This window comes from Podarcis melisellensis (assembly GCF_964234715.1).
Source record: "Podarcis melisellensis genome assembly, chromosome: 15".
Classification (NCBI taxonomy): Eukaryota; Metazoa; Chordata; class Lepidosauria; order Squamata; family Lacertidae; genus Podarcis; species Podarcis melisellensis.
The window spans coordinates 33,294,849-33,308,555 of NC_138532.1; the positions used below are offsets into that span (position 1 = coordinate 33,294,849).

The following is a 13,707-nucleotide window of genomic DNA, read 5'->3' on the forward strand; positions in this document are numbered from 1 at the left end:
ACTTTTTGGTTAGTGAACCTACAAATATCTTACTCATATAATGGTAGCACTAAGCTACTAGAGTAGGAAGTTACCGTATTTTTCGCCCCATAGGACACACTGCCCCATAGGACGCACCTGTTTTTTGGGGGGGGTAAAGAAAAAAAAACATTCCCCCCCCAGGCACGGGGGAAGCCCGAGCTTCCCCCGAACCCAGCCTCCAGAACAGCCTGCTACCCGCAAGCCTAGGGAGCCGCGCCGGTCTCCCCAGGCTTGCGGAGAGGTGCGCGAAGCCCGGGCGCGCTCTTCAGCGCGCACCTGGCTTCGGAATGCAGGCAGCTCTGCGCCACCCTTCGGAGCCCCACGCGGCCTCGCACCGGGCTCCGGAGGGTGGCGCAGAGCTGCAGGAAGCCTGGGAGCGCAGGCAGCTCTGCGCCACCCTTTGGAGCCCCGCGTGGCTTCGCGCCGGGATCCAGAGGGTGGCGCAGAGCTGCAGGAAGCCTGGGAGCGCAGGCAGCTCTGCGCTACCTTCGGAGCCCCGCATGGCTTCGCACCCAGCTCCAGAGCGTGGCGCAGAGCTGCAGGAGGCCCTGGAGTGCAGGCAGCTCTGCGCCACCCTCCAGAGCCCCGCGCGGCTTCACGCCGGGATCCGGAGGGTGGCGCAGAGCTGCAGGAAGCCCGGGAAAGCCTGCATTCGCCCCATAGGACACACACACATTTCCCCTTCATTTTTGGAGAGGGAAAAGTGTGTCCTATAGGGCGAAAAATACAGTACTTTTAATACTACATCACTACCAAGGCACCCAAAAGGTGTTAATTAACTATGCATAGCTTCTGCATCCTTTTAAGCCGCCTGGCTTTCTGTCCAAACTGCAGGAATTATACTGCTTAAGGCATTGCTACTTAATGGGGATCAATGGCACCCTCAAATATATGCTTGAGTTTCTCAGCTCTTGTAATAGTTACCTTAGTAAACACCATTCCAAGGGGAGAGAACACCATGTATCCCAAGTAGTTGTCTACAATAAATCTGAATCTTGTGGCACTCAATGACTAGCAGATTTATTGTGGCATAAGCTGCCACAAGAAACTTGTTAAGTCTTTCAGGTGTCACAAGATGCTTTCCCGCCCTGCAACAGACTAAAATGGCCAGCTCTCAAGAAGTTAAGTGCCTAATAACACAGCTGATGTGTGTGTGACAGAAGTAGACAGTAATACAACTTGCTAACATTCTGACTGTTTAAAGATTAGAACAGCTGAAAGTGGAACACAAGTGCCAGTGAACAGGAGGGGGGTGGGAACATAAGCAGCACAAGGGAGTAACCCTCTTGGAGCAGTGAGACATAGGAAAAACAGAGCTGGGAAGTCTGAATTTCCTGATCAGTCTTTTGTGAGGAGAGTTCTTTAATCAAGAGGAAGTTTTACTTTGCAGAGATTCTGACACAGAACATAATTCGAACAGAGCCCTGTGAGATTTTTGGCAGGTTTTTTTTTTATATAATAAAAAGCCTTGTCTGGAATATGTATCTACGTCTACCAGATCCTGTTGTAATTAACACATACTGATATGGACACATATAATGTGTTATTATACTCACTTCAAAGGAGTTCTGATCCACATACCCTGAAATCTATCTTGGAAATTTCAACTTTTGTCATATTCACATTAACTTAGTATTATGAATAGCATTATATCATCAAGGGTCCACAACTTTTGGCTGGCCCTGGAAGCCAGTTCAAACATTTGGGTCACCAGGACCTGATCATTCACTGGTCCCTGGCCTCACACTTTTCCACAAAGTATGGGACAATACTTCATTTGAGTTTGGATCTGGACTTAAACAAGTGTTGCCCAAGTGTCCCAGGTGGCTCAGCAGCTTAGTGTCTAAAGAAGCCCACACCATCCTTTCCAGCTCTGGAAATGGGGGCGGGCGGGTGGGAGGTTGTCTGTTTGGTTTAGGGCTGCCAAGAAACAGCCTTCTGCCTAGCCTTGGTACTGAAAAGAGAGCAGGGATCACTGCACAACAGGTGGGATTATTTCCAAGGACTTCTCCAGATCAAAGGCTGGGAGGAAGGCTGGGATCTTTACACTTGTCAGAGGGCAGCATGGAGAGCAAAAATGTAGAATCCTACCTCAATCCTGGTAAGAAGCACAAGGTTCTGCAGCCATATCACTTGCTGGAGTAGAAACTGCAAGTGTCAGTTGGATATACATCCAAATGTCAATGCCACCTTTCTCCCTTCCCTTCTCTGTCTCTCTCTTTCTCTCTCGGCCATTCACAAATAAAATTGTAACACAATTTTAAAAGGTGACTATGCAAAGCAAAAGGTAAACTACTTCACTGCAGAGTAACAATAAAATACAAGCAACTATCGATTCACCTGTGTCCAATTGGCAAGTGACCGTGCATGAATGCATCATGGCAACCCAGAAGTGGCCAGAAAAGAGGGAGTAATGGGGTAATGCACACTCTGCCGATGTGCATGGGTGTCAGGAATGTAACCCCCATGCAAATCAGCCATTACCTGTAGAAGCAACCAATATAATTACAACTTAACAGTATAAACCAGCACCATTATTCAATTAAAAGCTGAGTTAAACCACTAATCCTTTGACCCATTTAAAAGCAGTCAACAGTGCTCCTCTCATAAGAAATTTCACAATGCTAGAGCCACCACTGAAAAGGCCTTGTATTTTGTGCCCACCAGCCTGATGGACTTACCGGTGGCCCCATGAGCAGAACCTTTGCTGCCAATCTTAAGGTCCAAGTGCAGGTAATCCTTCAAATAACTTGACCCCAAATCATTCAGTGCTTCAAAGATAACTGGATGCAAGAATACACTGGCAAATAGTGCATCCGGTACAGAACTGGTATAATATGGCCATGGGACTGAATAGAAGTTTAGCTAGCACTACCTCAGAAGGTCATCTCTCTAAAAACTGTGCTGCCTATTACACTGCATTACTTCCAGTGGGTTGTGCAGTCACATCCCGATGCAATATCACTCAATTTTTACATGTTATTAGAACTGGATCAGGATGTAAGCATTTGAGATTGCACTATAAAAAACCCTAAAGGATTATGAGCATATGAAGGTGCCTTTTACAGAGTTAACTCTGTAAAATCCTAGACCTTAGGCAGAAGGGCAAGCCCAACTCACAAAGATCCTTTTAACCAGAGATGCCAGGAGTTGAACTAGAACATTCAACATACATGCACAGCAGGTACTCTGCTACTGAGCTATAACCATTCCACAAATTAATAGTACAGCCACCCTATCCAGGGCATGGATTTAGACATGTGGTTTGATTGCATGTAGGCAGTGTTAGAAACCCAGATATACAATCTAATCACCAAATAGCACCTTGTGCTATGGTTGTCCCATTAAGTTTACTGCTACTACTACTATTTTCATTTCTATAAGCTGCAAAATTCACTTGGTGCCTGGCTAACTTCAAGCATTGCATGTAGATTTTCGTAAGAAACTCACGATGTGGAGTGCAGAGGGAGGAAAGCCTTACAGATCTGTTTATATTCATAAAAACCCTGTTTTTACATTATCCTTTAAAAAATTCTACCTAATACCAAGCTACATTAATTTCTTCATTTTTCTGCCATCAACCCAGCATTTTTATATTGTTATTTATTTCAACTATTTACATATATTGCTTAACACTACAATTTCTAATTGGTGTTCCAAGGGGAAAAAATCTTCAAAATATAAATATTATGTTAACAGAAAAATGGAATCCTTAACTGTCCCCTTCTATCCTCCCCAACCCCTTTGGGGTTACTAGAGGGCCAATGATGTGTGTTGCAGTCACAACTCAGAGTTCGTATTAGGGGCAATTCATATTAGTATCTTGTTCTTACTGCATGTTGTGGAGTTTGATACTCTGATTTTTCCATGCAGATATACAGGATAACATACATGATACAAAATAAAAAATACCTACTTTCGCATTGCTACAAAAGGCATTTTGACAGTTGACATAGTACTTTACACAACAATTAAAATAATGTAACATTTGTATTTAGCTGCTGTACTAGCATATTTGAGAGGCAGTATAGTGCTATTTGATAGAGCCAAAGCAAACAAACCTAGGTATTTACTTGCCTTGCATTTAAGATTAAAGGCAGCTTTATAAGACACCCTGCATTGCTTTTAGTAACTTTAACCTTCTGTTGGCATTTAATAGGCTCCTTTATTTTATACTGCTGCAGCAATCTCTTTCCTTCCCCTTGTACACCCCTTCTGATACTATTAAACCAGGGCCTCGCCATTTAATATATCAAACTCCATATATCTGATTATTGTATTGTAATCTGCAAGTACCGGTATTTTTACACAAGGGAAGAGGAGGCTGTTAGGTTTGACCAACACCTTAATCAAAGGACTGGTGAATCTGTATGGGGAGAACGACTTCATTCTCACAGGAGGAGTCAGAGAGGCTACAAGAAAGCATGAACGCAGGAGTTGGGAGGAGGAGGAGGAGAGCAGTGACACATGCTGTTTTCTACACCCAGGACTGCAGCCACTGTTGGCTCATTTCTCTTTCGGTCTGGCAATGAGTAGCACATGGGGCTACATTGCATGTCTAACCACTCAGGAAACCTGTGTGCATGCCTGCTGGGACAGGACAAGCTCTGAATCAGTAGCTAGAGTGTTAGCAAAGCAAGGCCAGGGACAAAGGAAGGGGGAGGGGAGTAGTTATGAAGCAAGTTGTGGAAGCAAATTAGATAAGTGAAGGAAGCAGCCAGTCTTTCCAACAACATCCTTTCCAGTGCCCCAAACCCCATAGTAAGGTTACAATCTTTCACAAATTTTATCCCCAAGCTTCAGATCTAGTCACTTCTGATCCAAAAGTTCACTACCCACATCCTGCCACTTCTGAAAAAAGCAGCCTTGAGACAATGATCACCTAGCTAATCAGAAGGGGTTAGAAAGGAACAGCCTTGGCAGCAGTGTCAGCAATATTGGGGGGGGGGGGCACTGAGGACTATGATAGCTCTCTCTGTTATGGATTTAAACAGTGTTTTTTTTTCGGGGGGGAATGCAGGGGTATGTATACCCCTAAACATTTTGTGAATCTTTGTACTTTTGTCCATTTACTGTATTTATTTCCCCTGATTTGAAGAATAAAATGGTGATTTTCTTGAGTCAAAATGAGAGTGCCCCTAAACATTTTTTGGAAAAACACTGGATTTAAAACATTAATTCCCCTGAAATATCACCACAATATAATAATCTACAAATGTCAACCTTACCCTGCTTTATTCAAAATAGGCAATGTACAATGTTATCCTATAGACTGAGCAGGAATTTAGATTCCTGTCCACCCACCCCAGTTACAGAAGACACAACTTGCTCCAAATTCCAGCTGCCCAGTAAATCCTCTATCACTCACATAAACAATCCTCAAACTTCAACCTGTTTCTCCTCTCCAGTTTCCAGTCCTTCACATGGGAACACTCATGGAGGAACAGGAGGGAGGGAAAGAAGGACAAAAGAAATCAATGTAGCGCCCCAAAGCATTCTTTAATAAACCAAATTAAATGCACGGTTGACCTCCGTTCACACAAGGTGCCTGTTAGCTATGGGGATGTCACTTTCATACAGTACCACTGAAAAATCAACACAGTTGGTTACATTTTCAGTTCCTCAGGCATGACCAGAGTTCAACTATTAATGCTTTAAACTCAACAGCAAAGGTTCCACCTCCAAATAATGGTACTCATCTTCATAACTAACCAGGGTCTGTTTCTCCAGTTATGATTCTAATCATTCCTTCTGCACTCTACACACACTTTATGTTCCCTTCTGTTTGTCACCTCTTCATCTTCCACCACCATTTTGCACCCCAAACATTCATGTCCACCCCAGCTACACAAGCCACACCTTGCTCTCAGTTCGATCTGTCAAATAACTCACCTATCATTCACATAAAGAACCTAGTCTATCCTCAAATGTCAGAATGTACCTCCTCTCTAGCTTCCCCCCACTTCATCTAGGCACTTTCAGCCCTTACTTAACCCACCCCAGCCTGCTTACTCTTCCTTCATTTCCAAGTCTCGCTCAGAGCTCTCAGGCCATCCCCATCAAACTTTACAGCTACCCAAAGTTTGCCTCACTTAAAGTCTCCTTAGCTACTGTTTGCCAGCCTGTTCCCATTACCTCTCAACTTACCCAAACTTACCACCCCAACTGATCGCCAAGATCCTTCTCGCACTTCTCATGCCCCTTCTCCAACTCACTCAGGTCTCCCCACCCCTGTACTCTTTCCCAGCACATTTCCAAGCCACTCCTCCTTGTTTTAACTCCAGCTGCCCTACATAGCCGGCTTACCATCTCCCAGCCCTTTATCACGCCTCCTATCTTTCCCCTCATGGTGCCTAGCTATCTGTTCACGTTCAGTTCTTTGCCAATTTCTGTACTAGAGACTGGAGAGCAGGAATATTTAAAACCCAGTAATGCTTCTTTTGTACTTTCGAACTTCTCTTTCCATGCACAAAGATTGCCCCCACCAACCTCAACCCCATGATCTGCCCCCCCCCCCCGACCTCATCCACTTATCCACGCACTCCAGTTGCTTTTACACCCTACTTGCTGTGTCAGAGCCCATGCCCTCTGGCCTCTATCGCTCTATCTAACCCCACCTCCCTCGTTCCAGATCGGCCACCTTTTTCACTCCTCACCTCAGCACTCCCTACTCAGGTGACGTAAGTAAGGCTTCCCCCACCTCCAACTAAACTACATGGAGCCCCTTTCTAGAATAAGCATCGCCTACCCCTGCCCAGTGATCCCCACACTCCTCCTAGTTACTTAGCGCCTATTTATCACCAGTTATCACCCATTTATTACAATTCCATATACCCCACCTTTCAGAATATTAAAACCTTCCAAGGCAGCCGACAAGAAGTCACCAGAAACCTTCACCCAGATCACTTGATGGCAGATCACCCAGCAAGGGGTGGGGGAAAGCCCACCTAGAACCCCCTACCTACCCTCCAATATTCAGGCGCCCCACTTCACTTCCACCCTACCTCAACACTCCCACCCCGCTTCTTACGTTCTCCCCCTTCCCCCAAACACCAAAGCCCCCCCACCCCTCCAAACTAGTGCCCCCTTTTCGGGGAACTTTCCTCCCCTTAGACCCCCACGATCCCTACCCCTGCCTCACCCCCGACTTTTAGCTCTTCCCCCGCTCCTCAAACCAGCGCCCTCCGACCACGTTTCACGCCACCCCTCCCCCAACCCCACTTCCTCCCACCGCCTCCCCTCAGGAACCCCAGGCCGGCCAGGTCCGAGGGGGGCAGGGAGAGACGGGCCTGCCTTCCTCTGCCTGCGCTGTGGTGTGTTTTGCCCCGACCGACGGACGGACCGACCTGCCAGCTGTCTCCGCAGTAGCAGCGCGGACTGGAGCTCCGTCATTCTCCCCGCCGGTGCCCGGGGAGGGGAGTGTGGGGCGGCCGCTGTGGAGGCGACGGCGTGCTCCTCCTCCTCCTCCTCCTCTTGCCGGGCTAAAGCCAGCCGGCTAGCGCTCGCCCCTCCTCGCTCGAGCCGACCCCGCCGCCGGGGGCCTTCCCGTCCTCTCAGCGGCGCCGCCTCGCGTTCCTCGTCCGGGGGTTGGGAGGGGGCTGGGGGGGAGGAAGGGGGCGAGGGGGAGGGGGAGCAGCCGCCGCCGCTCCTGAGGAGATTCTGAGGCGGTGGCGGGCGACGCGTGGCGGAAGAGGAGGGGTCCCGCCAGCCCCGCGTTTCTCTCGCTCTCTCCCTCACGGAAACCTTCCCCTCAGCTTCTGCCGCTTTTTCTCTTCTTTCCCTCTTCCTTTTTTTTTTAAAAAAGGAAAAATCTTTCCTTTCTCTCTTTTCCAGCCCCCCCTCCCCTCTTCACGGAATTTCACTGCACTCGGGCGCCGCGGCGCGCAGGCGCACTGCTCGCTCTTCTTTCCGCGCAGGCGCTTTCTCTCGCTCTTTCGCCTCCTTTTCTTTCTCTCTCGATGGTCCGCCTACAAAGGAGCGAGGGAGGCGCCCGCCATGTTTGGAAGGTCGACGGGTGGGAGGGAGACAAGCAGCGCTGTGTAGGGAGGAAGGTTGATTCAGTGAACTCGGCGCCATCTTGGGAAGGGCAAGAGCCGTCCTGCCTGACTTTGCTAACCCTAAAAGTTTGTCAAAATGGGAGGGGGGGGCGGGGAGAATTTGTTACTCCAACTTCGCACAACCCACGCACACAATTTTAAAAAAATTGTATTTAAAATGTTTATAATACGTCCTTCATTATATAAATTCGTGTGTGGACCAAAACTGTAATACACAAATTGTGGCTTTCAAATCTCACGGTTGTGTGTTTTATTTGTAGTTTTCTGTAATTGCTGCCTTTTTATTTTTATTTTATTAATTTTAATTTCAGAAACGCAGAGCATATTAACAACGCAGAGCATATTAGAAAAGAAAGCAAATACTTCATATAATCAGGTCATAGGTCTTACAAGAGACAGTAGTACATTATTGAAATGGTAGAATCTAAGATTAAATACAATTATATAAACGATATATCTATTCATAATGTAACAAAATGATCTTTTCTTCACAGTAACCAGCGATATAGACATTTCAGTGAACTCGCACCGTTGCTGAGCTTAAGGCCCAAAATTTCCTTGTTTTGTAATTGCATGTTTTTATTTATTTAATTATTTATATGGTGCTCTTTTTAACCTTTTTCATGGTGCTTTGTGGGACAGTAAAAACTGGTTTATAACTGAGAAACACCAAGCTCTCACCTTACTTCCTGACACATTGTGAAAGGGTTTTTGTTGTTTTTGTGTGAGAGAGAGACTTTAACAGGCAGTAATTTTCACAGGTGAAAGCTACACTGTGGAATTTCTGCCTGCCTGGCTGCTTGCAAAAGCACGAAAGCGCCAGCAGAAAAGGAAGATGGCAACTGCTAGTCTCAAACCTTCTGCCTATTGGCACAGTGGTGAGGAAACAGTATTGCAGTTTCGGACTTGGAAAAAGCACGATTAAAAAGCATGTGCAACTGAAAGCAGATTTGGGGGCTAATCCTTGGAGAGTACTATATTTTGTAGAAGGTTCTAGAAAGGGAGGTAACAGGACTCAAACAGCAACTTCTGCCGCAGCAACCTTTTGCCCTAATCCCTGCAGTGTGGGGATTCTCTCTCATAATGAAATAAACATACTCTTGCTCCTGCATGGGGCATCTTAATGTATTTTTATTCAGTAAATTCCAGAGTTGGGACCTCAGACTGCTGCTGTTTGTAGTTGCTCAGCGTTCTTTGCAGCTTCACAACAGCCCTGCAGGGTAGGTTGCACTTAGTGAGAGCGTGATTTGCCCAAGAGCTTCCTGGCCGTCAAGTTGCTAAACTGCAGTCTACAACCATGGAGGCTGTTTCCCTTGACTCCCATCCTGCAGGGCTTTCACCACCTCATTCACATACAAATCTTGGTGTGATCTGAGTTGCAACCTGGCAACTCTTACCAAGCTGTGTCCGCACCACTTAAGAGTAAAATCTTCACGGTTGTGGAGCCGAAAGGCATGCCTGTGCTGCCCTGTTTAATAAATAGATCCAAAGAGATAAATGAATTTCATTATTAGCTTCCTCACCACTTTGTTAATTATATACATATACAGTGGTACCTCGGGTTAAGTACTTAATTCGTTCTGGAGGTCTGTTCTTAACCTGAAACTGTTCTTAACCTGAAGCACCACTTTAGCTAATGGGGCCTCCTGCTGCTGCTGCGCCGCCACTGCACGATTTCTGTTCTTATCCTGAAGCAAAGTTCTTAACCCAAGGTAATATTTCTGGGTTAGCGGAGTCTGTAACCTGAAGCATATGTAACCCGAGGTACCACTGTAGTTAAATAGAACTGTGAGCAACACCTGCTACCTCTCACAGAACTATAGTTCTCAGCACCCTGAACAAACTACAGCTCCCAGGATCCTTTGAGGGAAGGCGTCAGGGTTCCAGGAAAATAGCTTTGGCAATCTCTCCCGCCATTGAGCCCAATGGGTTTTGATTGTGTGATTTTGCCTTTGGTGCAATCCCTGAAACATAGCCCCATTGTAAGTTGTGAGCTTAGCGTATATACCTGGTCATTTGTTTTATGTATGTGCCGTGTACATCAGATTGCACGTAAGTAGCATCTGCTTAAAATAAAAATAATAATTAAAAATAAATGCATGGTGTGGATGTGTTCAAAGAAGCCTATGTAGGGAGAGGTTGGAGGCATACTGAAGATGCACATCAGCAATTAGCACTAAGGCAGCCGACTAAGCAAGCCCAATGAGGATCTGGTCCCAGGCTTCTCTATTACGGAGAAATGCATTTCCATTGAAATGACAGCAATGATTTTGACATTTGCATTAGTACATTTAAATCAACACAAGCAAATTTTAAATAAACCTGTGTGAGGAATTAGCCCGCTCCACCCTCTGCCCTCTCCCGGGAAAGTTTCACGTGCACATGCGCAGTGCACACAAACACAAAATCTCTCCACCCCTCCAAAAAAATTCTGAACATTCCCATGGGAAGAGAGATGTACAGGGTGAGTCTTTCAAAAGAGGCCCCATGGAACATGTGTACTCTGTATCCATGGGGCCTTTTTTAAAGGACTCACCCTGTACATGTGGTCTCTCTCTCTCTCTCTCACACACACACACACACACACACAGACAGACACACACACACACACACACACACACACACACACACACACAGAGAGAGAGTTCATATATGACTGACTGACAGAGAGAGAGAAAGTTCATATATGACTGACTGACTGAGAGAGAGGTGCACATGTGCTTAATCTGTGTGGATGCATGTGAGTGTGGTTTGGGCACCTTGTATATTTTCCTGGTACAGGGGGATACTCCCTGTTGTTATTAAGCAGCTACAGCATAATTGTGCGTGTGTTGCGGGGTGTGTGTGTAAGAATCAATATTGTGTGATCTCCACAATCAGGACCAGCAGAAAATCACCGGCTGACTATGGTAAGTCTGAGGTTGTCCAGGACAAGGGGAAGCAGCAATGAGTGCTTGCTCTAATTTTGTGGTTATGGCACACCCTTAAAGGGTAAAGGGACCCCTGACCATTAGGTCCAGTTGTAGCCGACTCTGGGTTGTGGCACTCATCTCACTTTATTGGCCGAGGGAGCCGGCGTACAGCTTCCGGGTCATGTGGCCAGCATGACTAAGCCGCTTCTGGTGAACCAGAGCCGCACACAGAAACGCCGTTTACCTTCCTGCCGGAGCGGTACCTATTTATCTACTTGCACTTTGACGTGATTTCGAACTGCTAAGTTGGCAGGAGCAGGGACTGAGCAATGGGAGCTCACCCCGTTGCGGGGATTCAAACCGCCGACCTTCTGATCGGCAAGTCCTAGGCTCTGTGGTTTAACCCACAGCGCCACCCGTGTCCCATGGCACACCCTTACAACAGGCTTTATCCCCATGACAGCCATTTTGTGACTGGTGCCCACAGCACACACTCAAAATTCAAAATATGCCCCCTGGCCCAAAGAGGTTAGCAGCCCCTGACCTAACTAAGTGAGCATTGGGAAAGTTTTGATGTTTTGAACTGAACCTGAGCTGTCATTAATGAATTCTGACTCAGAATAAAACACCATAAATCATGCCATTTATATAAATACAGAGATAATAGAATTTTGGGTGTGCTTTTTTCTTAGTCTCCCTCTCCTGCCCCACCACACAAACACCCTACCACCCCGACAGAATGATAACAGCATATGAAGTGGGGGCAGAGGAGGGGTGGCAGTTGGGGGGAGGCAGGTGTGTACTGTGTTCAAAATGGGGGCGACTGGGGCAAGTGAGTAATACAATATGGAAGATCCATTAGCTAAGGTTTTTGGATGAAAGCCAGGTTAGACTAACTGAGTTAGGAATTTATTAGTAATAATGGACACAGGCCAACCACAGTTGATTATTTTATTTATTTTATTTCTCCGCCACCCTTGCCATCTGTGGATCACATGGCAATTTACAATATAAAAAACACAAATAATGCATACCATAGTAACAAACAAAAGCTATAACCCCACACATACATTGAAAGCATAAGCTTCTCCAAAGAATCATGGCAACTGTAGCTTACTGTGTGCAGAGCTACAATTTCCAACATGTTTAACAAACTCGCAGATTTCTTTGGGGGAAGTAATATGCTTTGAAGGTATGGCGGGTACCCAGTCATAAGTTCCCAAGTGGATTCATGTACTGTTAGTCAGAGACTTCTGCCTGGACTCTGAAATTCCTGACTCTCTCACCATCTCTTTTGCTCCTATGGCCCTAGGAGTGATAAGGGGTCCAAGAGCTGGCAAGAAACCAAGGCGACTGGTGTGGAGAGCTCCAGTGCTGAAGTGGGGATGTCTAGATCAGGCATAGACAAAGTCGGCCCTCCAGGACCAGTAGTCAGGGATGATGGGAATTGTAGTCCCAAAACATCTGGAGGGCTGAGTTTGCCTATGCCTGGTCTAGATCAAGTGGTTCCTCCAGGTCTGTGGTGGAGTGAAGATCTGCTTGAGGAACCTGCTCTTCCTCTGATGAGGTTCCAGGTCTGAGAAGCCAGATCTTCTGAACTTTTCATCAAGTAGGTATAGGATGGCTCAGTTAGCCACTAGGCTACATAACCACTCTAAAGGGTTTTGTAGCCTGGTGGTATGCGTAAAGGGAAGCCTTAACTCTTCAGACATGCTAGGACGAGCACTTAAATCACTCTTAAAATAAATAAATAAAAGTTTTGCCGGCCATCAATCTGCCTGCGAACACACACTTCTGACAATGCTATTAATAGAAAGCTTGATCACAGTTCTGGGTACTGAAGGTTACATGCAATGCTCCAGTATCCAAGCCATACTGTGCAATATCATAAGGTCATCTCTTGACAGCAACAACATACCCTTATCTGAGCTGGAATCTGGCCCGAGGATGGCATCAGGTACTATTTCAATGTGGGTGTCGAAACCACCTGCATTTCAGCCACCACTCGAGGTCTGGAGAAAGTGGGGTCTTGTCCTGCTTTCCTCTCCCACTGCAGGGTCTTGTAGGACTCACTGGCTGCTTGCCATGCCTTCTGATTTATAAATAAACCCTGGACATTCTGTGGATCAGCTGTGGCCAGACAGCCACGACTTCTCTGTGTCAGCAGGGTCACGGCTGGGCTTCCCCCCAGCCCACTCTTTCAATCCAGTCACCAAACTGGATCTCCAGGGACCAATCTCAATTTCACCAGGCTACGATGGCCATATAAAAATGACTTGCGATATGGTCTATGCTCACTTGATCCAGGTTCTCAGCTACCTCTTGTCAGGGTTGTCCCCTCAGCCTGGCAGCCAGCAGATGGTGGGCAGCCTAAGGGCTCGTTGACACATTGCACCAGGTGGTGTGTTGGAACTACTTTGTCTTTATAATGAAACCCTAAGATCCGCCAAACAGAGCCAGGTGCCAAAGAGCAGCTCAGGGGGAGAGGAATACACTTCCAATTAAGGAACAGGGAGCCTGCTCAGACCAGGGGTGATTCATGCTGGCTGCAGCTGATGGGAGCTGTAGTTCAAAACACCTGGAGGGTGCCTAGTTGTGGAAGGTGGCTATACCCAAAACCCCAGCTGTCTAACAATAGGTTATCTAGTTACAGGTAGGTAGCCGTGTTGGTCTGCCGTAATCGAAACAACATTTTAAAATTCCTTCCAGTAGCACCT

At 46.6% G+C, this 13,707-nt stretch overlaps 1 protein-coding gene across 2 annotated transcripts in view; it reads right to left on the reverse strand.

Moving 5' to 3' along the window:
- Positions 1-7,547, reverse strand: part of UBE2G1 (ubiquitin conjugating enzyme E2 G1) — a 32,269-nt gene extending 24,722 nt beyond the window's left edge. The window contains exon 1 of one of the 2 annotated variants that reach the window (XM_081889659.1): positions 7,368-7,547. In XM_081889659.1, coding sequence (XP_081745785.1) covers positions 7,368-7,413 — 46 coding nt within the window. In that variant the 5' untranslated portion in view covers positions 7,414-7,547. Of the gene's footprint in view, positions 1-6,178; positions 6,294-7,367 lie in introns of those variants that run through there. The other variant, XM_081889660.1, reaches the window with a different exon arrangement.
- Positions 7,548-13,707: the final 6,160 nt, after the last annotated feature.